At 35.7% G+C, this 27,385-nt stretch overlaps 2 protein-coding genes across 2 annotated transcripts; both read right to left on the reverse strand.

Annotated features, from left to right (window-relative positions):
* Positions 1-2,228: 2,228 nt before the first annotated feature.
* Positions 2,229-6,100, reverse strand: pex11a (peroxisomal biogenesis factor 11 alpha). The gene is made up of 3 exons (XM_044123616.1): positions 5,522-6,100; positions 5,280-5,395; positions 2,229-4,343 (listed from the first exon to the last, which is right to left on the reverse strand). The coding sequence occupies exons 1-3, from the start codon at positions 5,575-5,577 to the stop codon at positions 3,775-3,777; spliced, it is 741 nt and encodes a 246-aa protein (XP_043979551.1). The 5' UTR covers positions 5,578-6,100; the 3' UTR covers positions 2,229-3,774.
* Positions 6,101-16,222: 10,122 nt separating this feature from the next.
* On the reverse strand, positions 16,223-24,364 carry gnrhr4 (gonadotropin releasing hormone receptor 4). The gene is given in 5 exon segments (XM_044124320.1): positions 16,223-17,262; positions 17,335-17,539; positions 23,196-23,731; positions 24,219-24,300; positions 24,302-24,364. Coding segments are annotated over 5 exon segments (1,350 nt in total). The 3' UTR covers positions 16,223-16,798.
* Between the last annotated feature and the right edge of the window lie 3,021 nt (positions 24,365-27,385).

The following is a 27,385-nucleotide window of genomic DNA, read 5'->3' on the forward strand; positions in this document are numbered from 1 at the left end:
TAACTCGTGGTTCATGTCAAAAAGCAGATTAAAACTGTGTTGATGAAAATCACATTTGTTCCACAATAATAGTTCCACTGTATATTTGCTGGATTTCACAGAGTACTGTGCACTTTTAAAGTCAGTTTCACAAATGTAGCCTACAGTGCCATGAACTGCCTTTTAATATGAAATGATCAACATACTCATCTCTCAAGTCTTCTGACCATAGCTTTACTTCCATAGAAATAATGCTGTTCACACTGTAGATGGATGATCATTTTATTGTGTAATTTTACTGCTGTTAAGGCTCTGAATTAAGTTTAATAGAAGCTTTGGCTAAAAACAATGCGTTACTAGCTTCTCTGAGCGTTACATTAAGGTGTTATTCAGACAAATGTGACTAAAGTGTGTAATTTAAGGAGTCGCAAGAGATTGGTCTTGTGGGGTTTTTATGCCCAAATTGCTTGGTTTAAGTTGGTTGTAAGGACTAGTGAGAACGCAAAAGGGATCCACATCAAGATTTTACACTCTGATAAATATCAATGTGCATCTGATCGGTCACAACCTGCGCTTTCAATTTTACCTGAAAAAGCTCTGGTTCTGATGTAGAAATTGGAATATTTGTAGTTTTCTCTAAGCATTTGCATCATAGTAGCAGTACTCAAACCTAATTGTCTTAAAAGTGACTTATAATGGATGAATGAAGTTAACACTTGCCTTGACATGTACTGTATGTCAGACATTTCCAACTTTCCTAGTTGCCCATGTTCCCAAATGCTCCTGGTTTATCCTGCAAAAATCAGTGTTCTCAGATCCTTTCTATAAATGGCTTTTAGTCCAATTGTAATTTTGGTTACTAGTTATTTGTTGTGTTGAAGTTGTCTGTTTTATTTCTGTCTGTGCCATGTACTTATGTCTTAATTTTTTCCCCCCATCATTTGTTGTCTTCATGTCTGTGCGATAATCACAGACTGTACAGGAGTTTCTACTACCATCCAGTTCTGTCAGAGATTCAAAAACACTGAATACCTTGCAGGAATCTATGTAATTTGCTTCTGATGATTTCTTTGTGCAGCAGCTCTATTGCCAAAAGTTGTGGCCAAAAAAAACTTTTTTTTTTTTTTCTGCAATCAAACAGACATTTTTAAATGCCGTACTCTGATACGTGTGAAGGATTCGAGTAACAATAATTATTCTGTTTGAGCACATATGAAATAACAAAAAAAAAAAAAAAGTATTGGCACTGACGACTGGAAGAAAAACAACTGTAATCCCATAAAGTGTAAACCAGCTTCAAATACTAAATATATATTTTTTTTTTAAATAAACAAGTATATAAAAAAATGCACAAGCACAACTTAAGTGCATATCCAAAATTTATTGGGATTTTGCAGTGTTCTACTAAAAAGTTGAGATTTGAACATGGTTAGAGCAACAATGAGACTCCTCAAATCATAGTTTCAGAAGCTTACAAATATGTACCTCTACCATAGTACAAGTGAAATTACACGAGGGGGAAAAAAAACTGATAACTTGTGACAGTATCACCAGGACATGTGTATCATTTGTGAAAAAAAATTCCTATGTACCTTTTTCTTATTTACCTGTTGCAGGAGCTAACTACTGAAGGTGCCTTTTCACTCAGAGAGCAGGTAGATCATCATACAGTTATTGTCCTATGGGAGAAAAGAAAAACTGCCAGCAGTAATTACAAATCTTTAGCTTGACACTGTTGCCACTTTTTAAAAGTGCTTTGTTCTATTTTTGCATAATCTCAAAAGATGCCTCTTTAAATGCACAAACTATTGTCACAGGCATATTTAATAAATTAGATCAAAGTTTACCAGTAATACAGACTTGGTCTTATAGGACTGAAGACCTATTTGAATATCAACTCAAAGCCAAGTCTGCTTAACAACAGTCTAAGTTTCAGTTTAGTTTCATCTTCCAGCTTGGCAAACTGCTTCCACATTTTTCCATTGAGGTGTGTTTTAATAGATTACTGGTACTGGAAACAATAACACACCAGTGGAAATGTGAAATAAAACCTTTTGTCAACTATATATTATTGCATTTTATTTGCTTGGAGCAAATTTATTTATTGCTTTTAATGACTACATTTTTGAGGGACTTTTTTGTGCATTGCTCATTCGTTCTTTGCACAGCCAAACTAAACCATTGTGAAAGAGACAATGGAATATACTGTATTTTTGCAATATCTGGATGAATATAACATCTCTTGAGAATAATCTTTTACAAAAAAATGTATTGTTGTCTGAGTGAAACTGAAAATAAAAAGCTCTTCAATTGTACAAGTTGTCATTTGTCTTAAAGAGGGCAGCGTAACTACTTCTGAATGACAAGCATGTTGCAATTCCAATACATTTAGTTGCAAACAACAGGTTTCCCAGTATTTGCAGCTCAAACTCTTCTTGAACAAATAAAATGGCCATGCAAAGTTTTTTCCTCTTAATCCCATATCACTTTTCTTCAAGTTAACTTCATCAACAGTACTTGTAGTTGAAGTCCAGCAGATTGTTTCAGTAGCACATTAAAATCTAATTGTTTTCCCTCATTTGACAGAGAAGCCATTAACTCTTCAGTCATATCAAATTAGCAGCATTTTGTCACAAAACAATAAGCACTGAACAATAACTAACACTCAATTTGTACACCCATTAGGTAGCCACTTATTTCATCTCAACCTTCTTCCCTTTCGCACCGGCAAACAAACTATTCTAGTAAACACTCGGAAAATAGTTCGCTTCTCCAAGAAGGTAAGCATTCTTGATCAAATAAATAAATTAGCTTGTCATCCTTTTCCTTGAATTTTAAAAAGTTCACATAATTTTAAATTTTCTGCAACTCTAGTACTGATCTCTGGTGGTTGATCGCTGAGGGAAAAAAGCTTATGACCTCTGATCAAATCAAATAACTGAGTAATAATCTATTAATCTGACTTTTTTGAGTCACAGAATCCTATTTTCTCACTATGTACCAACTGTTAATCACAAGTCACCAATGTGGGTACAAATTGTTACCTAATCTGGACAAAACATCTTGCATAGTTAGGTGATGTACAAAAAAACCAAATACATTTCAAAAGTATGAAACAGTAAAAAGGCCAGATGACCAGTAATCTTCAAACAATTCCACAAATATTAAACATGTTTGAAAGCAGATGAACAACCCTGCAATATAAACAATTTTTGTTTCATCTGACTTGGGAGTCTATCAGTTGTGAAACTGCTGGTAGTGTAGAAAACAGGAAGGCAACAAAGTCAAGTCTTTGATCTTAGGTTGTTCAGAAAGTATTTCCTCCAGCAGGTTGCTGTTAATTATATTTAGAGATGCACCAGTTAGTCTGCCAGAAAAAGAAAATTGTCCCTTGACTATTTGTCAAACCTGAACTTTTTTACTGGTCATTAAATGCATCACAAATGAGTATTCACAAAATGTTAATCTGTAAGCAATCAACCAGTAGAAGGTACTTTGTACTTCCTACGAGAATATTAAAATCCCACACAGGTTAGAGACATGATTTGATATGTTAAATAATTATCCTGCAATTTCTCAATTTACCTTCTTTGTTTAACAAAAAAATCTCAAATGAAATGGTTGATTGATGCATCTCTAATTATATTATTGCCAGGAAGCCTTAAAGTAAATCCAGATTCTGCTACAAAACCACTCAACACAATTATCATTGAAATATATAATCTTGCCTGTTATTGGTAGCTTAGTGTGTCATTTAAAATTGTTTTAACCTTTGGTCAAACTCCACCCTCCTTATCAGGGTTTGATACTCAAAGTGGGTCGTGCGAGGGTTAAAATGCCAATCAGGGAAGATATCAGCCCACAAAATCCAACAACTCCTGCACTTGACTTGTAAATGCCCAGCCTATCTAAAGGAATGAAGAGATCACAGATGTTTTTCACAGTGTCCAAGGCAACAGTCGGTTCTGATCTCAGAGTCTCCAGAAGCAGGAAAATAAAGGCATCCAGCTCAGGAATAAGGGCTTCCGCTACTTCAGGACAGTCACTGAGATGCTGGTTCATTTTGCTTTTGAGGCGGTCATCTCTCCCTTTCTGTTGCATCAACTGGAGAATTACATACAGGTCTCGGGTCAGATTCATCACTAATGAAAAGAGGTAGTAGCGAGAGGCATTTATGCTCCAGCGTTCCTTGTCGATGCTGCGGATGAGGCCCACATTCCTGGCCCACACTACATTATCACAGATAAAGTAGAGGGCCCGGTTGATGTTGGCCACTGTGAGGCACAGGCCCAGCACTCGGTCAGAGAGCTGCATGGTTTGTTTAGCAGCCACAATAGAATTGGCTGCATTTCCTAGCCTGAGCACTGACAAAGGAGGCAGAAATGAAAGCAGGAATGAGTTGAAGAGAAACATGAAGTGAACATTCTGCTATAATTAGGCCACAAGCATACAACAGGTTATCATACAGCTGTACAAACTACATAAGTTTAGCATGTTAGCAACTCTGTAACACAAAGGTCAAGGTCGACATTCATGCAGTATTTTCACACGTCTACTCTACAGCACTTTTGAAGCAAAGCTTTCCCACTTTCAGAACCTCTTAGGGACCTTGTTCCAAATGAATGTTCCATCAAAAATGTTTTGCTAAGAAATTATGAGAAAATAGTGTCTCTGAGTTAGTAAGTCAAGCTGCCAAAGCAGCAGAGACTTGCGGTGGCAGCTAAGACACAGAGGCGATAATTAAGTGGTGCATCAATAGTGGACCCCTCTGAGGCCCAGCTTTGGACTTAGTAAGGCTCCACAAGAACAGAAACAGAAAATGCTGTATCTTTATCACCTGAACTTGCTTCCAGGCATTTCCAAGTCAAACCTGTCTCTTGTCTTTTGCACACATTCATGAGGAAATTGGGACATTATAAATTAAAGTCTTAAAAATCTCAGTTCACCCCTTGCATTTTTTATTAGTGTTTTACCCGGCTTTAAAATCCCTAAGTATTTAAAATTCCAGAAAGCACAAAGGAAGGACACTTGAATTTTCACAATGCTCAATAACCCATAATTATGAAAATGTCTTAAGTTTAACATTTCCAAATATGAAAAACTCTTGAGCAAAACACCAATTACTGTTTGTCATAAGGAGTGACACATGCAAGAGGGACACTATAGACAAGAATTTTTCTTAAATTAAATTAATTAATAAACGTTGAAAGTTGTCTAATGATAATGAAATGCATTAAAATATTTTAATCAGCACTTTTTTAATCAATACATTTTTTATTGTTTTTTACGATTATACTCACATTTTCGTCCAGCACTTATATTATTTTCCAAACTTTTCAGTCTGGCCACCAGGTCCTTTCTATCAGGCTTGTTTCGCAGTAAATATATAGACAGTGCACAGGCATACTGTGTAGCTCTGAAAGCCAAAACAACACATGAAAAGTTATCAAATTTATTACTTAAGCAATACCACCAATTTGGCAGATTTATTATTATTGTTTTCAGAAATACGCCTGGCCAACTTTATAAATAAAAAGCGCACCTGAATATGCGGTCTCTCCCTTGGCTTTGGCTTGTGAATTTCACAACGGCGTCCATGATTATTAACACATCAAGACAGACTGTTCTGCTCAACTGCGAATTTTTCTCCTCTTGCTCCCGCTGTCACGAGCTTCTTGTTGATGCCGGTATAGTTCAGTTCCTTTCTTGACTGTAGTATATTGTCAGCACGAGCTCCTCACATTTGTTGCCGCTTTAAAAAGACCTAATACTTAGAAATGTAAAACTTTCACCGTGTGTCTCGTTTTGCTAAAGCTCAACTGATTTACAACACCTGCGGAACTAAACACGGTTGTTTCACCACAACTCTTTACTGCAGCGGAATGAACGTCGAACAGATTTCCGGGACGGACCATTTCTCACATTAACACATGACACCAGTGTCAGTTAAGGGGTTTAAAATCAATGTTTCTTATCAGCTAACACAAAGGGAGAGAGAAAAACTATCAAGCTGATGTCAACAGTATGAGAGAAAGAAATCATTGCTAAGTTACTACTAACATCCACAAATGGCACATTTTGTAAATTATTCATAGGCTACAGTGTGACACAAGCACAGACAGGGACAAAATATTTAGTCAATAATCTAATTAAGTCTCATGTCCATCACAGAGGAGTGGCTGAGAAAGCAATGTTAAATAAGCTGAGCCACTCCCAGTTCTCCTGGTTTCCAGTCAATTTGTTAACTGTTTCAAAGTCCTGTGACAGACTGGCGACCTGTCCAGGGTGAACCCCGCCTCTCGCCCGGAACGTAGCTGGAGATAGGCACCAGCAACCCTCCCGACCCCATTAGGGACAAGGGTGAACAGAAAATGGAAGGATGGATGGATGTTTCAAAGTCTTTTTTTTTTTCCACAAAAAATATCTTTCACTGTTTGGTCTTTCTGAGCTAGAAGTTGCAATATTTGGATAGTGATGCAATGGCAATAGTAAAAGGAGGGTACAACTCCTTAAAGTTGAAGGGTTTATGCATCTGAACCAAATAAGGTATTAGAATAAAATAAAAGACATCTAGCCTTCAGCAGATGACCACATAAGTGGTCTTGCTGAAGGCTAGATGTCTCATTTTCATTTCAACACAATTTTTATGAAAATGTACTACTCCTGTTTTATGAAATCAAAATGAACATTTCCTTTAATTTGTTGGTTTGAGTTGATGATGTTGTCCCTGAAAAATAAACCATATTGTAAGGATGTACCGACAAAGGATAGGGATAAGTTGGGTAGTCTCAAAAATCCCAGAATAATATCAATGCTTCACTAGTCTCAGATAATTTGCTTGTTTTTCTACAGCTCACATATTTGTTAATTTGTTGTATAACAATCTAGAAAACGTATTTAATTACTTTCAAATCTTCATATCAACAATCACTCCATATTGAGACATGTCCTGTCTATTTAATTAAAACTCCCACTGATCCTTTATTTACAGAGCAGTGGGAAATGCCTTTAATCATCTGTTGCCACACACAATCTTGTATGCAGCTAAAACAACAAAACACTCATTCCCAACGAATGCCCAGGGGTGAACGATGGGCATAAATTAAAGAATACAATTTATCCTCAAATTATTTACTAGAGAGGGCAGATTTCCAGTAAACCTTTACTTTAATGCTTTTTTCTTACTTACCTCAGTATTCAGTGTCAGTGTTCATAATTTAGCAATAAGAAGGAGTCTGACCAAAACCACTGCTGACCAAAAGTAGCTTGTCATTTGAAAGAATAAGGAGAAAAAAAAACATCTTCATATTTATTAAGACCTTCGTGGAGATATTCTGCGTACTTATGAGACATATTTGAAGGTGTGTGTCCTATTATTTTGGTCATAAAACTAACTGTAGTTCAGAAAACGAACATCACGTGTAAAATCACTCTGGTAGTGGGATGGCCAGGGGTTGCTCTGCTGTTACAAGATGAGCACAATGTGCTATAACTACTCTCCATTACCAAAAACTCAAGAGGATGTCTCACCATCAGTTTGTGACCCTCAGTTTAAGTGCACTCAGGATATGCAGAAGGACGTATGCGGCGAGTGGCATACTCACCGCATATGCAGATCCAAATCTGAATGGCTCAAACAAATCAAAATAAAAGATGCTTAGCAAGCTTAGTAAGCGTATGAACTTGAAATGTATTATGATGCTGCAGCAACTTTCACTTACACAGTATGTATAACAGAACGAAAAAAATCAAGTCACCATGAAGTCTGAATCTAGATTATCTTGAACTTAGCTAATTGCAAAGTATTATAAGTGCCTGGCAAAGACTTAAAAAATGCAACAGAATGTGAAAATGTAGTACACCTATTATGCTTTTATTACAATTAAGAGGATAAGTGGCAACCTGGTGTTGTAATCAAATACAATGGTCTTTAGAAATTGTTAATTTTTTGTAGAGCACAGGATCACTTTGAAACTATTTTAAATCCACAAAAAATTTTCTCAACTGGATTTTTTTTTTTTTTATCAATCTCCCTGTGGGGGAGAATATGTCAGCAAGTTCTCTTGAAGGTCAGAGAAGTGTAATACTGTAAGAAATATCTATTAAATCCTAAATGTTACATTGCATAAATTGCAATTCCTACAGGTCTCTGTTTGAACAGAAAACATCAATGTTTCTGAAAGGACAATAAAAAAAAGACTGTGAGGGAAAGCCTTCAATCTTTTCTGTGTTTGTAAATTTATTTGTTTCTGCCACCTGTTTTGTTTCCTCACAGGATTAACAAAGTGGATTGCCTTGAATACAAATTGATCAGATTCCTGCATTTTGCAACAGTTTTTTTCTTCAAGTCATACTTGTGTTTAGATCATTCATTTGATGAAAAAAAACATTTTGACTAAAATAAAATGCAGAGATCATTGGAGGAGAGGATGAGTTCTACTTTCTGTGACATCCTTTACCCGATCGTTGTACGTTCAATAGTACAGAGGAACATTATTTTTTTTTTCTCTCATTTCAGAATCAGGTGCATGTGCTAATTCAGATTTGCACACATTTAGCAATTGCATTTAGCAAATTTGTGAAAAATGTATGTCCAATATATTTCTATGCTAACTGGAGTGTTTGAAAAGAGTGACGAAAAGCAGAGCAACTCATGTTGGCAAAGATTCCTGTGAGCAAACATTATTATTTCAAGAAACGTGTTCTTTAGCCAAATATCAAAGCGTGACAATAAGTACACAGGCTAAATAAACAAAAATCTTTTGTCAGATATTGTAGCTATGCATATGATCCGGGAAGCTTGAAGTTAATGTGCTAAATCTAGTGTGAAATTTGAAGGCATCTATTTGACAGCTGAAGCTTGAACACAGGCTTAAATTACTTTACGAGTTCCCTATCATTACACTTCTGTAAAATCATTATAATTGAAAAAATGAAATAAAATCAATGCAATTACTTATCATCATTCTACAATTGTTTACCCATCTCCACCTAATAGTCTTCCTGTCACTTTGTAACCAGATGGAGAAGTGGATGAAAATGTCTCCGTCAGGAATGATGGGAAGGAAGTCACTTGACTGACCAATAAGATCATCATCTGAAAGAGGGATTGGAAATCTTCTCATAAACATAGCCACTGAGTCAACTGGTACTGAAATGTCTTACTGCTTTATTTTGCAAATTCACCTGGTCGAATTCAGCCACTGTCAATCAAAGAGAAGGAGGGTGAATGTGAGTGTGGATGCTGTTATATTTGCAAGTACACATGGATAATTGTAGGATTACAAGCCATTAAGCCTTAGAAAAGTGTCTTTAGGTTTCTCTTAAGTAAAATCTGGTGTATGTGACAAAGAGCACTCACATTAAAGAAGAATATGGAAAGGCCTCTTTGTGTTGCTGTGCACATGTTGACTTTAAAAGAGATGTAGCCATAAACTTGTAAAATACACTCATTTGTTTGGATTACCTGGAAGATAATTTGCTTGTTTTTTCACAACTGGTATATTTATTCATTTGTTGTGTAATAACATAGAAAGCCTATTTAATTAATTTCAAATCTTCATGTCAAACATTCCATCACTCTGTCCTGAAACATATATCCATTCAATTTATTTAAATCTCTCACAGATCTTCTATATACAGAGAAGGGGGACATGTCTTTAATCATCTGCTGTCAGAATAAAAATAAATAAATAAAAATTTTCAGCTGTGAAAAACAGATTCATAACAAACTCCTTAGGGTGAACAATAGGCAAAAATTAAAGACGCTGAAGAGTTCTTATTTAGAACAGAGTTTGACTAGTGTGGACTTCTACCATTTAATATTTTCTTATTTTTTGTGGAAGAAGAAAATACAACTACACTCAGTGTAGAAGTATTTCAATCAGCAGTTTGGATATTACTGATCTATGCTAAATTGACACAGCTTTACATGCCAACCTTGTTACCCAGCCAGTCACTGACTGAAATGTCAGTCTAGCCCTCCACACAATGAAAGCCTTACAATGTTAAATTTGTCATTTCTCTGAGCAAGTTAGTCGATACGGGAAAATGGTCAATTAAAGATTCAAATTAAAGAGTTTGATTTTACAGCCACCCTCAGAATGTCAGAATGTCCTTTAGAGGCTGGATTAAGCCAGAGCCTTGAAGCAAAGATAAGGTGCCGACCAACCGGGTGTTTATTCACTAATATTGAACAGGCTCACAAACAGGCAGAAAAACCTAACCTGTTCCTCAGGACTCAGCCGCAGCTCATAATCATCTAAACAAGCAGTCTTTAATAACATCCACAAATTAACAAACCTACCATACCTACCATAAACACATACACACCTATACACCTATGTTATCTCCACAGACCATTATATATTGACAATATTCCTCACATAGACTGTGGCTTATGACCACCGGATGAAGCATTAGACAGCCAGAGAGACCAAAACTCAGATTTTAATTTTATAGTTAGATTTTACATTATATATTATCTTACAAGGTGTGTATGAATACAAAGCCTATAAATAAATACTGTTGCTGTAAATTATATTGGCAACCTAATAATAAATATTATCTATTTCTCCTTAAAATTTCAAGCAGTTGAAGGTGGACTCCCAGACAACTTTTTCTGCCCAGTCCGGTTGTGTTAATATGTGAGGACAACAAACACCCTATAGCAAAATCCTTGCTTAAAAGAAACACACACAACTGAATAACACCCACAATTTATTCATGTTCCAACAGGTGTTTTACACATTACCTCACTAATTCCCATGAAACATGAAAAACTCAAGTGCATTAAGCTCTACTCCAGTGGTACTTGCTCATATCCTGTTTGGCAGGCATGTTTTGACAAGTGGAAAATATCAGTCACATCAACTGAACCACCAGGATGTGTTGTTTGGTTTTCATAGCAAAATTTCATGTAACAAGATGTTAAACCACCTTTAAAAGTCTTATGATTGCAACTAATCTGTACATAGTCTATATATTATATACTAAAATAACAGCAAAAAAACACACACACACACACACGCACGCATGCACGCTCACGCCCACACACACACACACACACACACACATACAAAGCATTTTATTTATGGTTCTGCTGACTGAAGAGCCAGGAACTAACTAGCTGTCAGTCAGTAGGGCTGTCAGTGTGGGAGGCTGTTGACCAGAACTTCAAACATCGAATCTCCCAGCAGTTTCAGCCTCAACAACAGAAAAAGGTCTGTTACAAAGTCTGTTAGGCCTGAAGGTAGAGCAGATATGCAGGAGCTCAGAAATCCATGTGGCAGATGGCCAGTCCAAAGTCTGTTTATACAAGTTACAGAAACAAAGAATTAATGCTTGGTTTCTGTCAAATCCAATTTTTTTATTGCGTTGTGCAAAGATTATGTGTTTGTGTTTGAGTTAATAAGAAATAAAGCTATTGTGTTAATGTTTGCAGGCTTTGTGTTCAGTATTTTTATTAATGTATGATTGCTCATAACATGTTTATTTACCTTATCTAATAGAGACCTTCAACTAATGGCTCCTCACAAAATTGTTCATTTGTCATCCAACCAAACACTGAACATCACTAACTATAGAAATTCTTGAAAATTCTTGAAAATTGATCAAATCAACACAAAAGAATGAAAGAAGAGCACCTTCAGCTAGTTTCACTTCAACAGGGACATTGAAGCAGACAAAGAGACCAGATGTGTATTAATAATCTCGACTAGGAAAAGAAAAATCAATATCCCACTAAATATTAAGCTGTATTTATATTGTATCAATGCAAACTGAAACATCCTTCAGAATGTGGCTGTTCAAATCTCAGTCCTATTAATTGTTGGTTAAAAAAAGAGAATAAATATAATAATATTAATGTTTTAAAGAATAAGGACAGAGACCTGTGATTTCCCCTCTTTCAACCAAACTTGTTGAAAACAAAGTGAAGAGGGTGATAACGAGAATAAAATTACAAACAGGGCAGATTTGTTATTATAAAGACCCAAATGTATAAAAGAAAAAAAGTGAAACATCCTTTTTACTGGTTGGTATTCTGGTGAACATATAATATTCAGGTTAAATCAGTCCTCTGAATTAATTTTCTTTTAGCATTTTTAAAAATTACTACATGTGTTAATGTTGAAATGATTAATCCCTTGTGTTTATCTCAAACAAATACAGCATGTTCGCTGGATGGTGTTCTCATTTTCACCTCCAATCCCCCAAAAATGATAACTCTTTGGCCGACCACATATCCAATTTACCTGTAAAAATTACATTATAATAAGAGATCAAAATCTTATGCAATCTAGGTCAAATCCTAATATCCTTCCTTTCCTGATTATAAAGACAAGTAGATTCCTTCATGGAAGCCAAAAACTTTACAGGTCATGAAACTAATATGCCAAATCATACTCGTGAGACAACAGTTTAATTTGTATGCTTCACACTGTCAGCAGTATATTTTGCATAAATAAATATCTGCAGTGAGGATCTGATTGCCTATTAAGAACACATAGCCTTCACCGAGGTAGAACTTTTCTGGATGACTCGGATGCACATTGATATAGTTGATAAAGAAAAGCTACTTTTTATTTTCACTGAAAAGAAAATGCAACAAATTAAACCAGTTATTTATATATATATACCCAATTGTTTCACACTATTAATTGGTAATCAGCCTTTAAAAGACATGGTGGGAAAATAAAACAGAGATGAGAAGCTTGCACAAACATACAACAAATTTCTGGAGCATACCAACTTTCATCTTAAAATTCCTGTGCGCAAAGTCATTCAAGCTGCATAGAGTTGCACAGAGATGTCAAGGCTACAGTAAAGTGCACAGTAAAGTCAACTTGGTGATTAATGTAATAAATAATGTTAAGCAAATTTTCTTAATATACTTAATAACACTTTGTCCTCTTGAGCAATCCGTGAGTCCTTTCAAAAAAACCTTTGAACAAAATGGACTATACCAACTTTATATGCTAACCTTCATCACAACAAAGGACCTTTTGACAAGATGAACAAATAATTGAAAAGTTCCTTGTTCTTATCTGTAAAAAAAAAATAGGTGAGAGTTTGACATTTATCCCAGTCTCATACATTTATAAACATTAGGGAAACAAAGGAGGCTCAAGTATCCACGGTGACCTCCTAAAAGCAGAGAGATGATTCACGATGGACAAAATAAGAAGAAAAAAGTGAACACAAAAGGTTTAATGAATTTCTAGCCTCTGGATTCAGTTCCTTTTTTTCCTGTCAAGAAGAAAAGCTCTTCATTCCAACCTTTATATATACTGGCCGTCGCTTTTTTTCGCATCAGATAAGAGGACATTTGTTATCTCGACAGCATTTGAAAGTGTTACTTGTGTATTAACTTGACAGTATATCCATCACACTGCTGGCCATTCTAACATTTCACATGCATCTGTCTAAATGTTGTATATCAGCAGTGGCTGCACCTGCAATATCTGTCTCTAACAATTCCTTGTGATCAAGTCTTTTTTTTACAAACATTTAACACAAACATTTTCTTCTGTCCTTGAGTTCTGTCAGGTGGCAAGTTCTTATTCTTAGCATCTTTACTCCATTCAGCTTCTTGAGCCATTATAGCACCATTGGCTCCATCATGATGACATGACGTAATATATACTAATCTTTCCTTTTCTGAGAGATATCCATTTGCACTTTGACTATTATACGCATTTCACTTAATTATTAGCTTCATTTCCCTGCCAGTTTGGTTTGATTGGTGTACTACAAATACGAGTGAGTAACTTTAACTCACACAACTGGGTTAAACTGCAGATGTTGGTTGATTACAAAAAAAGTTGTGACTGCAGAAATATTTACTGAGATTGAAGTATTTTTTAAGTTCTAGTACTGGTAAATAAGTCCAATAAAATATAGTCAGTTGTGCCAGATGGTCAATTTGCCAGAGATGTTTAATTGCAATTCAATTTAAACATAGGATCAATACTTCACATTTTCAAAGGTTTTCTTTGGCGTGCAGTATGTTTGAGACTACAACATCGAATTGAGAGAATGTTTGTTTCCTGTTGGATGAACTCAACATAAAGAAAGGAGTTTTGGTCAAAAACTTTTAAGTGTGAATATGTATCAGCAGGTTTCCTTCACCGGTGTTGAAGAGTGGGTGTGTGGTAACACAAATTACTTCGGCCATGCCATCTGGTGTACAGAAATCTGGTGTATGAATTTCATATGATGTTAATGCCACTTCACTTTCTTTTTAAAAATGAATTATACATTATTATCACCCACATTAAACTAAGACACCTGGCCTCAATACTTTTCCAAAGACGCACTCCTATGTTTCAGTTCTCTTGAAATTATTTTACAGAAAATAAATCTTTCAGCATGACTCATCGCAATAGATTACGTTTCTGAACCAAGGACCCTCTCAGAGGGGGAAACATGTCCCTTTGAAAAGTGTTGCTCGTGAGAAGTATTTGCTAGCATTCTTGACCTTGTCATTTAATGCAACATGCCATGTGTGCTTCGGGTCACTTGTGAACTCTACCTCCTGAATATCTGAGCATGTACCTGCCATCCTGTCAGCTCTCACATGTCCAGTGAGCTCTGAAGAGAAGACAATAGCACACACTTTGTCACAACACCAAGCTAGAAGAATAATTATATTACTTCACATATTACGTGACATAAATGCAGATACTTTGGTAGACCATAATAGAATGGAATCACTTTAAATAGCTTTATTTATCTTGAGATGCATGGCTCCATTTTTAGTAGGAGGTGTTCAAACAAACAAAATAAGAATAGTGCTAAAATGGCTAATAAATTGAAAATGTTACATAAATGTATGAGACACTAATAAAAAAAACACAGGAACAATAACCGAGTAATGTTTTTTCAACATTTCTGATTAAACTACACAGGCTTGGAGTCCTGTACTGTTTAGATCATTGGACCCAGCACCAAGGTATTTAGGAGTTCACTTCTTCAATGACCTCTCCATTAATAACTGGCTGGGATGATGGTTTTGACCTCCAAAAATCAATGGTCATCTCCTTTTGGAGGTATTCACCAGGAGGCAATTCTTTGTGCGCCAGTTACTGAAGGCCTTCATCAGATCCCTCTACATGCCCACTGTGGCCGCCCTGTCAGGTAGTCTGTGTGATGGAGCTGAATTCACAAACTTACAAATCTGCCTTTGATTGGACTCGATGGAGCATGTAGGATCACATCATCCAGTCCAGGCTTAATTACTATGTACTGCAGGGGATCAACCACATGCTTCACCTGTGGTTGCAAAATGTGGAGAATCTTCACGATGTGTGATGCGCGAGTCACCGATCTGTAGTCATTGATCTTAGTTGGGCGTCCAACTAAGAGTGATGGCACCAAGCAAGATGTTTTCCACAAAACAGTGACATTATCTGTTTGTAAATTAACCAGATGACAACTACTTGTAGAAAAAGTCAAACTACTCCTCTGTCAAAAGTATATGCTAAACTGTTGTCACTTCTAAATTTAGAAAAGTTAACCCATTTGTCGTCATTCAAAAATACACCTTGACTGAGATGCTCATTTTCTTCTATTCTGCGTTAAGCTGAAAGCTTATATTCCTTAAGACTGACACATTTTTTCCTAAAATCTACATAAAGCAAGAGGCTACTGTGCTACTTGATGAGACTGTTCTGTTACATGAAGAGAAATTGTCAGTCTGACCTTAAATCTAAATGTGTTTAGGATGGAATTTAGATTATTGAGGTACAATTGATTTTGAGGCAGATATTTTTTATTATTATTATAAAAATAGTGAGATACTGACAATACATTAAATACACAATCGTACTTACAGAATAAATGACAACAGCAAGCAAATATGTGCATTTTTTTCGCATTACAAGTACCAGTTATAAAATCCAATTAACATCACAAAATCAAGGGCTTTGCCCTGATTTGACTAAAAACTGACATTTATCCACCACATAATGAGCTAACAACACTAATAATAATCTAATAATCAATAAGTTTTCAAGTACCATGCAAAATATTTGAGTACATATGGAACACAATACATACAAATAAGAAAAAAAGCTAATATTATATTTTACTGGCGCAGAAGTCTATGAAAGGATTTTAGCAGGTCCAAAAATTCCTACATCTGTAGGGTAGACACTGAAGAACTTGTTTACATTACTGTCATCCAGATGACCTTTGACTGATGTAGATCAAAACTTCATATAAACAGGAGTCCTGCTCAATCGTAAACAACAACATTGTGAGCATATTAAAGTGTTTTTGAATAAATTAAATGTCAATATATACATAAAGTAAAAAAATAAAATGCGTCGCTTTTAATCACTCTAAGAATCATTTCCATTTCGTCAACTTTATGTCTTGCCATAGAAAACAAGACCAGACGTTCTAAACAAAAAGACAAAACAGCAAGCACATCCACATCAGCTGTGAGGTTGGATTCAACGAGTAAGCTGCTCAGAATTTAATTTTTTATACATAGTTGCTTAAAGAATAAGAGTCAACAATCATATCATATCGTCAGCAGTCATCACAGTGACAGTGGTTTTTTTTTACTCTTTTATGTTCTTTAAGAGCCATTGTCAGCATAAAACCTATTCTATGGATGGTCTCCTTCAATCTTTACAAAAACAGTAGCATGTTAAGATTTTGCATTTACTTTTCTAAATCTTTTCATTGGTGTAATTGAAATGAAATATTTCCAACATTTTTAACTTCAACATATGAAACTTTACACAACAAAATTAATGAAGTAGGCAACATTAATAAGTACACCTGTTTTTCCCTGAAAAGCTTTCAGCCATTAAACCTCACTCACTGAAATGACAGGACAGGAGGCATTTTTTAAGTTGCTGCTGTCACTTTCCTCCCCTGTTTGTTTACCGGAACCATCAGAGGTGATCTGCCTGCGAGACAATAAGCCAGACATTTGTACCAGACAGGTGTTGTTTTCTAACTCGGTGTGGGTGGTCGAATTCTGATGACGTCTCCTCAGACCTTGACGAAAGTGAATTGTAAACAGGCCGTAGGTGATGGGGTCCAAACATGCATTGAAGAGGCCAAATATGAACAGCATGTGAGTGAGTGAATGAGAGACTGTCTCCTCCATTTTTTCAGGAAACAACCAATACCACAAGCCAAGCATGTAGTACGGCGTCCAGCAGATGATGAATGAAGTCACAATGACAATGCTCATCTTCAGAGTTCTCATCCGAGCTTTTGGGATGTTACTGTGAGAACGCCGAAGATGGATGTCTCTGGACAGAGCTGAAAATAGAAAAGTATCATCTCTGTTCTAGAAAATCATTTTGACCTGCAGAAGGGAGACTTGTGACTTACTGTTATTCTGAGCCATGCGGCTGGATATCTCCACCAGGATTCGCGTGTAGCAGAAAATCATGATGACCAAGGGCAGGAGGAAGAGGCACGTGAATGTGAACATGTTATAGAGAGTCTCCTGCCAGCGTTGGATAAAACTACCATGGGTGGTGCACTGGGTGAAGTTCTCAGGCACTGTTATGGTCACGTTGTGGAAAATAAACATCTGTAGAAATAAAATAAAAAAAGACAACAGCTCTATTAACCTGATTTTAATGTCACTGTGGTTTGTGATTTGTTCTGATGTGCATAGGTGTAGAGCAGTGTTTTTCAGAGTGGTGGCCGAGGCTCGGTGGGGGGCCAGCAGGAGCCTTCAATCATAAAATTGATTGTTGTGAAACTCATGAAATTGGAAGGGGTAAAAAAGTTAATTCTAATAAATTTTGTAATCACACATTTTTAATTTTAGATTTTTTTTTAATACAGTAATTATAATAAAATATAAATAAAGGTAGCCATGCTCATCTTTCTAATTGGTTGATTGTCAAATCTATGAAGCTGCTTTGCTCCTCAAGCAAAACATGAAATGGACAAGTTTCTGTCAAGAAAAAAGACCCAAAAAAAAATATCCAGCAGCCTGGTTGAGAAGGACACTGCTGTAAACAACACACAGAACTCAAGGCCAACTAAAATCAAAAGGTATGAGGCAACATTTATGCTAAACAAAGCATCACTATTTTTATTCCAGTAGTGAATACATGTAAGGGAACAACATTCTACAAGATTATGTTTTTTACATATTTGTGGCATTGCATGTGGGCTTACAAAAGGGCGATGGATCCATGAATAGAAGCTAATGCTGTTTGGGGTTCACAGTCCACCTCTAATTGACTCATCTTCCTCTTGGTGTCTCTTTGCCTGGAAGAGTATCTTCATGGTAAGTTGTGTCCATAGATTCAAACACAGAATCAGCATTCTGTGTTCAGACTTTCTCTAGCCTCATTAACCAAAACAAAATCAGACTTCATTTTTTTTCTGTATGCCTTCGCTCTGTGTACTACTTAATTTTACTTTTGTGTTTTGTCCTTGATCTATTTTGTCCTTGACTTGACTATGTCCTATGTCTTTCAGTAACTTTTTGCAACACATTTAATTTGTATCCAACTCAGTACTAAACCCAAAATGGGAGACCACAAATATATCCAAAAGCCCTGCATTTTAACTACGAAGCAAAATTGGTATTAAACAAAGCAAAAAACTTTAGCTTTCGACCAGAGATAAAGTTTTAATTTTTAATCCTTAAATCTAAATATCACATTCAATCTTGTTTTTCCACCTTCTACCACTTTTTCCATTTCTAATCAGTTTTAGGCCATTTTTAATGAAGTGACATGAAATCACTCAAATTGAGGGCATGTATCACAGTGGCCGTTAGAGAAAGTGCAAGCTGTGGGGTGGAAACATGAGCTGAATTTAAACACTTGGCTGCCTCTCAGAAATGAGAAGAAGTTTTATCAGAATATTTGATGCAGGTTTTGTAGGTGCTCAAGGTAACGGAAAATGAGAAACAAAAGTATCTGACTGGAAATGACTTAACCCATGATGTATCAGTAAGAGAAGATAGATTTTATCTTCTTTTATACACTAAACTAGTTTTCTTTGTGAACCTAGCAATGTCACAGTTTTATTCTTTATTTCTTGAGTCAAGATTTCCACTCACCTTTCAGAAGGTTGACTGCTCTGCTCATTGAAAATGGAAAGCTTTTTTTCAGGCTTTACATAAATCACAAAATTGCATTAATGTACAATAATTTCAGCAAGATTTCCCCTAAATGCATTCATTACAACTCAGTTTAAAGGGGCAAACAGCCTCAGGTCAGAAAGACATTGCTCACTGAAGCCCATTTAGGAGCAGACCTGTGTTTCTTTTCCAGAATAGAAAGAACATACAGACTAAGGTTTAGTCACATTTAAAGAATAACTGAACTGTCAATTTTCCCTTAAGGTTTCAAGTGTCTAAATGGCATTGATGTTTTTTGAATGCAATATTGGAAGGGGACCCAAACTGGACCAGTTTCAAAGTAATTTGATTCACAGGGGGAGATATTATACATCTTGAAAGTATAACAAAATAAAAAATAATACTAATTAATTTTAGTAACACAGACCACAGAAAAATACACAAAAACATTGAAGAGGTGTAAGAAGGCCAAAACTTGCAGCAAAAGGAATATGCTATACATAAATGTTCCCTATGATTGATATATATATATATATATATATATATATATATATATATATATATATATATATATATATATATATATATATATATATATATATATATATAAACTTGGTATATGGTATATATACTTCCTAAATTGTTACATTTTGCAAGAAACGCTGAAACAAACGTGACAAATGCAAAAAGTTGGCATTATAGAAACTTTCTGTTTTGGAGAAGACAAGAAAATATTATTTGACACCTGAGTAAGTACTAGATTAATGCAATTAAACTTTTTAAACTTACTAGATTTGATTAAGAGAAACTGCATAAAACAAACCAGTCAAAATCAAAGCCACTCGTGAATTTAAAATTTCTCACCAGTCAGTGATGTATACTATTAGACCGTGAGAATGTTGCACAGCAGCATTTTGATATGCACTGTGGATACAGGTGGACTGTAACCTTTAGGTGTTTCTCAGCAGTGATGAGTCAGTAAGCCAGCTGCTTTCTCCATCTTATTCAGGGCTCTTGTTTTGGTGGAATGTTGTTCCATCTATAATCTTGTTTTGCTTTGTAGGCTTGTTATTTGAGTGAACCCTCATGTCATTGTGCAGCACAAACTCCAAAATAACTCTTTTTCAATGGAAAATGTTATTATTAAAGTCGTTTGGAGAACATCATTTCCCACTACATAGTTGCATTATTTTTATGTGCAAACTAACTAACATAAATTAGTTAGTTTTTACTTATGTTATACAACCCAGTTGCTAGGGACCAACTTAGATACTGATATGAAAATGCAAAAAAGAGCTTAGAGCATCAGGAAGTATTTTGTTGAGTGATTTAGCATTTTGAAATAAAACTATATTTTTGTTTCTAAATCCATGAAACATATACATAACAGGGCAGAAATGTATGTTTTCTGGTGGGACTTAAGTCAATATGGGCAGATAACAAACGTTTCTTATGTTCTCTCTGTGCCACATGATGACCTGCACTGCAACAGATATCTTATGTGCTTCTTGTTTGTATGTCTCAGCCACAAATAAACAACACAAGTTAAAATCTGAGAAAAGTCTACAGCTACATTGTTGGTGCAAAATTATTAAAGATTTAATTATCTCTACATTAGAAGTATTCTCCAAAGTTTTTAGTTTAGGGCATTAAATGCCCAGAGCTAAGTAGCTCCTAGCTTTGACAAAACATTACCGGCAGCAGGGAGAACAAATTGGCTTAAAAAAGAGAGAAGTCTGATACAATTTAGTAAAACATTAAAGGTTCAAAGTTATCTTTCAAACTGGGCTACCAAAACATAAAATTTCCAATGTATAAAAATAATAAAATAAATTCATTCAAAATATTTCATTGTAAAAAAATAAAATGTGCATCTTCTCAGAAATCAGAAAAAAAGAAAACATTGAGTTTTGATTTGCACTTTGTAAAGACAAATCTGAATGAGTGATGATAAAAAAAAATTGACCAAAAATCTCATCAATCCATCTAAGATTTAAGGAAACAAATCTTTTTGACTTCCACTGACAGTTTAGTTTAGTTTGTTTTTGCTGTTAAACAAGAATGCAGTGTCAAGAGACTACTTTAACTAAGATCAGAGAAGGACCAACATAGAAATAGCTGTCATTGCTAACTCTTATTTGCCAATATTACATACATTATTATATATTTGACTACCCTTTCAACAACCAAACCACTGATTTGACCACAGCCTCTCCGCTTCAGTTAACTTCCCATGCGCTGCATGACTATCACTGTCACATGACCTAATAAATACTACATGACCAAAACTCCTCCCCTGCAGAAACAAATGGCAAGAAGATGAAACTGAATATTGGTTGCCAATATCTGCCTAGTTTTGTTTATTGGACGAATATCAATATGTTAAAAATGAATAATATCAACCAATACCCATGTTAGAACCAGCATATCATTCATCCCTAGCTAAGATAAAAAATGTTGAAACAACACAACAGTGTAAACAGACACTAAAATAATCACACAAATCATGAAAACCTGGAATTGATATTGAAATTGGCTCCATAAAGTTCACTTAAAACAAAAAGTGATTATCTGTAAGCAAAGCAAAAGATCTAGATGAGAAGAACATAAGTCTAAACATAATCTTAAACAAAATAAAGATTCTTGGACCTAGCATTTATGCGAAAGGCTAATATTCCTTTTTTGTTCAAGCTAGAAATGAACATGTGCATTTAAAATTTGTTTCCATCTCCTTTTAGCAGCTTATTGTTCAGTTGGTTTAAATAATTAGATTTGAATAAGAGGTCTGACTTATTCCTGTCTGTTTTAGACCTACTGCACCATATGAAACACTGCTAATTTACAGGTATTGGCAGAGATTTTGTTTAGCTGTCAAGCTCTAGGAGTGTTTTGAGATTTGATTAGCGACTTCTTCCCTGATGTTTGGGAACCTGCAGAGATTCTGCAGAGCTGAGGCATGGACGTGCTGCACCTGATGAAAGATCTGATTTAATTTAAATGAAGAGCTGCCTCATTTATGCTCAGCATCTCAGACTAATTTAATCACTCTGTAATTGGTATATTTTCAGAACCTTCAACCTTCTTTAAAGCTTGTTTTTGTGACTTGAACAGAAGAGGTTGTGTGTCTTTAGAGGAGATACTTTTAAAGATGTTTTTATCACAAGGGCATCTCAACCAGCTGTATCAATAAAATTTTACTTTAATCATTCTATTAAAATGGTTATATATGTGTATTATATGCAGTAGTTATGTAAATATGTATTTCCAGAACGTATTTCGGTTTTGGTAATGAAACAACAAAATTTAAGCCAATTTACAATTTAGTATAATATATGCTAGAAAATGATAATAGTATGTAAGACCAGTAAAAAAAATATTTTTTGACATTTATCCAGTATGTGATCACTGAAACTCTTTCCACAAAGTGTAACCCGAAGAAGGAGACTACTCAGAGTGTAGCATGCAAACATATACCATAAAATAGAAAGTTGAGTGGAAGGAAAAAGTATGGTACAAATAGTTGCACAAGAAAGAGGGATAGATACAACTTTGACTGGATTGTGAAACAAAGCACATTTATGAGCTTGAGGAGGATTCATAAGGCATGACCTGCAGCTGAAATCAGTTCTTCAAGTAATCTGTGTGTCTGTAACATCTCAGCATTTCCACCATGCCAGAAGGTTGCACGTCTCAGATGCAGCTAGTAAAGCAAAAAGAAACTCAACAAAGTACTAAGTGAATCCTGTGTTTACTTCTGTCAGTTTTTCTTTCAGTTTAATTTTCCATTAATACGCTTGGCCACAGCACCATGACGAACAGCCTGCATCTTTAGCAATGACCTTTTATGACCTACTTGTGAGTCATAAAAGGATAACTAGTCAGCAGTCAAGTCAGCTGTTCTTCCGTAGCTATGCCAACACAAGGCCACAACATTTCTGTATTTAAAAATGTTTACTTACTATTATTATTCGGGCTTTTTTTTTAAAGGAATTACTGAATTTAATTAACTTTTCAATGACATTCTCACTGACTGAGATGCACTTGTATATTTTATACAACTGTGTTTTGCAGTGGTGTAGAATAATAAAAGTTTGATGTAAATCTGTCCCCTGATGTTAGGCTGAGATGCATTCCCTCTTACCTGCGGGAGTGAGAGGATAAAACTCATGGTCCAGGCCACGGTCAACATAATTTTGCTTTTCCTTTTGGCCTCGCTGATGCCCAGAGGATTGAGGATGGCAGACTGCCTGTCCAGGCTGATCACCACGGTCACAAAGGCGCAGGAGTACATTGCCACAAGCTTCATGAACATAAGCAGCCTGCAGGCGGCGTCCCCCGCCTGCCACTGAACCGTGATGTTCCACACCGCGTCCACGGGCATCACGATGAAAGTCACCAGCAGGTCCGCCACCGTCAGGTTCATTATAAGGATCCTGACGTGAGACTTGCGTTTTCCCCCTTTGCCGGCTGCCCACAGCACAAGCAGGTTGCACACGGCAGACACAGCGCACAGAGTGAAAGTGATGATCACTCGGACTTTGGCTGCGGTTGAAAAAGTGGGGAGTTGGAGCGCGTTTCCATCAGCGCTCTTATTGCAGTCCAAGGTGGTTCCCCGACAGCTGCCGTTCACAGTCTGATCCTTCAGCTGGTGGAACATAATGAACCCCCGGGGTTTGACTGACGGGACAGATGAAAAAGACACCTAGACTTTATCTTTGCCCAACATCTTCAAGTGAGCCTCAAACTGAGAAAAGCGAGAAAAAGACTCATGTTAATTGTTCTGCTTTTCCCCTTGACGCGACATGTGCCACAGGAGAAAGAAAATATCTGTAGGTTCACCATTGCAGAAGGCAATTAGGAATTGGCTGCAGAATGCTGTTAATGACGTGCAAAGTCAATCTGACATCTGTATAAAAAATGCATCACTGAAGTGAGTATAAAAGGCTTTACAAATACACAACACAGCTATGTTGTGCATTTGTATATACACAACATAGCTGTGTTGTGTATTTACACAATAACAACTGGGATAATAACTGAACTTATAATGTAGCTCGTTTAATATCTCGTGCTACTAATTTTAGGTTAATATAAACAGGCAAAATGGAAATAAATCATGCAGGGCTGCCTGATGGTATTTTCCGAGACCAAGTATGTGTCTTACCTGGATGCACAGGAGCCGGTGAGCGCTCGTACAGTGATCTCACAGAGCGCGTTTCCACTGCAGTCTCTGCAGCTGTTGCTTCAGTCCGGTTCATTCAGCTGCTGTGACGCGCAGAATTGCTTCTGGGGTCGATCGGTTTGATCCATCCACGAACCCAAGAGAATCCTTTTCACTGGAATACACAACACAATTTCGTATAATTTCATAACATAAATGTATAGATTCCATTAGATTGGAATTTTGCCTTACTCTCAAAGGAGATTATTATTATTATTATTTATTGCAATATAAAGCAGCGTGGATTTGTGCTTTTGGTTTGGTGTTTGTGTGGAACTCCACTCTTATGTGTATGTTTTATTCCTTTTGATCCCATCAAAATTATAATTTGTAGCACGTTACCTCAAAAGAGTTGGTTAATATGAAATATTTCTCTTTGAGGTTTAACTGAAATCCAAGGATTTCCTAAGCTTTGACATTCATGTTTGTTTGATTTTCTACTAGTAGACCTAGCAATCCGCTGAGAATCTCACCACAAGCATTAGTGAAAGACACACTATAAAAGGGGAACATAAACTGATTATTATGAGCTGATAATCTACTTAATGGTGGTTTATGTGATCATTTGAGATCAGTGTGTGAACTTCTACCCCGGAACAGATGATTCAGCTCATCTCTACAGATTGTAACTTCATCGTCACTTTATACATTTGTGGATGCTCTACAACATAAATGTTAAAGGTTTTCCCAGATGTTTCCTTAACCTCTAGGTCCTTGATAAGCTTCTATTAAAATGAATGTGCCATTATTGGATGTTAAAGCATGAACCCAATTTAAAATTTAACCTCTTATCAGAAATCTTGGGACTTTTAATGATTAGTTTGAAATTTCTTTAATTTAATGTTCTTAACATTAAATTAATCTGCAGTGTATTTAATGACGACTCCTCTCGTGAGAATTGGAGGAGCAGATATAAAGCTGTCATTGTCTTGGCACGGGTCCAGCTTTTTAAGAGTAATTCATTAATGTTTGATATGGTTGAGGTCTGGATCATTCCTGAAGCTTAACGTAGGCCTGTTTGTGGCCATTTAAGTGCCAGTTTGATGTGTGCTTTGGATCATTGTCCTGTTGGATATATGTCCAAGTTTCAAGTGGTGACTTTTAATTCAAACCTTCATAAACATCATGATTGTAAGTGAACTAAATAATAGTTCATTTAAAATATTCTCAAATAGGAGAAAGCAAAAAATAAAGTCTGCTCAGAAAAAGTTCTATGAACTGTTTGTCTTGTTTTTTTAGAACAAAAAAATGCTGGTGTTGCATTATAGTGAATTAATTGATAAGTCGGTGCTCTGACTTTTCCTCCTGTCAACCACATAAAGAAACATCCATTTATGTTTGCATTATCACCAATCAGAGATTACATTGAACTCAAAGAAAAACAAAACATTACATCATAGAATGACTCTTAGTGCAGTCACATAAATTCTGAAAAGTTTTTTGGTAATATGAATACAAATTATTAGTAAATTAAAGTCCATATAAGCCAATAGTAACAAAGGCTCACACTTATCGAAACAGCTAAGAATAATTGCAATAATTTGCATTAACTGAAGCTTCGAAAAAGAACCTGACTGAATTATGTTTTCTCAGCCCCAATGCAGATTTACAAGCAATCTCTTTGCAGCCAAGATAAACACAATATACTCTACATAATCAATTGGAAGAACATCAAAAGTTCATTTTTTGTAGCTTAAATTTCTTTTACTAAAATAACTGTGGAGTTGTTGTGTTTGGATGTAATATCTCTGTGGATTTCCTTTGATGTTTACAAGCGCTGCACCTTCCATAATTTTTTTTTTTCCATCCAATGTCTAAAACAAATTATTCCTCTTTTAAATTAATTTAAGTAATTGTTTTCATTTTTAAACCATTTATTACCACTGGCAGCTGTGGAGGGCTGTAGTCCCTAAACAAGTCTCTGTAACCTTAGGAGCATTCTTTTCTGAATAATAAATGAAAGGTGAGAGTGATGAAATCATTTGCTGTTTTGTTGATGTTGACCAGCTAGCTGAGTGTGGCGGTATTGTAAGATAAGGGGAAGAATAAAACAGATCTACCATCTGTTCCTTTTTCTCTAAGAACATGTTTGTGGGGGGTCCATGATTATAAAAGACATCTGAAGGTACCCTTGTTGCTGCTGGTTTAAAGCCATTTAACAACGAATCATAGGAGGAGTTTTATTGATCTGAACAGTAGGGGATGGAGACAGAACAAGGAGATGAAATTAAGAGGATTTTCAAAAATCAAAAGTGGATCTCACAGGCAATAAAGTGAAAATTTCGCAAGGACCAGGTTAAAGTAATGTTTTATTTTTGTTGTTGTTGTCGGGCTCTCTGGTTGTTTTCATGTTTGTATTCTCTTTATTTGTTTTAAAGCTACTGCTATCATTCACCCACCTAATTATCTACTAAAAACATTTCAATTGGTAGGCTACAGCAAAAGAATACACTAGTTTGATGCATGTTTTGTCATGCATTGCTTTAATCACAAATTAAAGCATCTTATTGGTATTCTATGTGACAGATCACGAGAAAAAAAGTGTGTGATGAACCTCAATAAAATTAGAGGAAATTAATTGTATTTATTAAGTTAAGTCCCCCTATGTGTGTGATTTTAACTGGGTAATATAACACTGTCCCTCCAGTTTGTTGCATTTCATTGTGGCAATTCATGTAAAATTAACAAAGCCCAGCAATTTTTCACACTAATGCAAAATTGTAAGTTCATTGTAAATTTTCTGCAACCATGGTCAAAAGCAATAGGTTAAGTGAGTGCTAAACTAATTGCAGGTGGCAGTATTTCTCACTTCTATTACACTTCACTTGACATCCTTACTGGATGTCAAGTTATTGTTGTGGTGATATATGAAGGGAGAGCGTTGGAAAACAGGAGCTTCTTAAAGAGGTAGAGTCCAATTTCCTGGTGCAAATTTCAACACCAAACTTCTTCTAAGCTAATTTAGATATATGAAGTATTTTTTATAACATGGTTACTTGAATGTGTTGCAAGCTTGACTTGTCTTAAAATGGCCCTATGTGCCTGGAAGAAATACAATATGCCCACTTTAATTCATCATCTGAATATCAAAATAATTTGCACAACTGTCT

The sequence above is a fragment of the Gambusia affinis genome, linkage group LG08, assembly GCF_019740435.1.
Source record: "Gambusia affinis linkage group LG08, SWU_Gaff_1.0, whole genome shotgun sequence".
Taxonomy (NCBI): Eukaryota; Metazoa; Chordata; class Actinopteri; order Cyprinodontiformes; family Poeciliidae; genus Gambusia; species Gambusia affinis.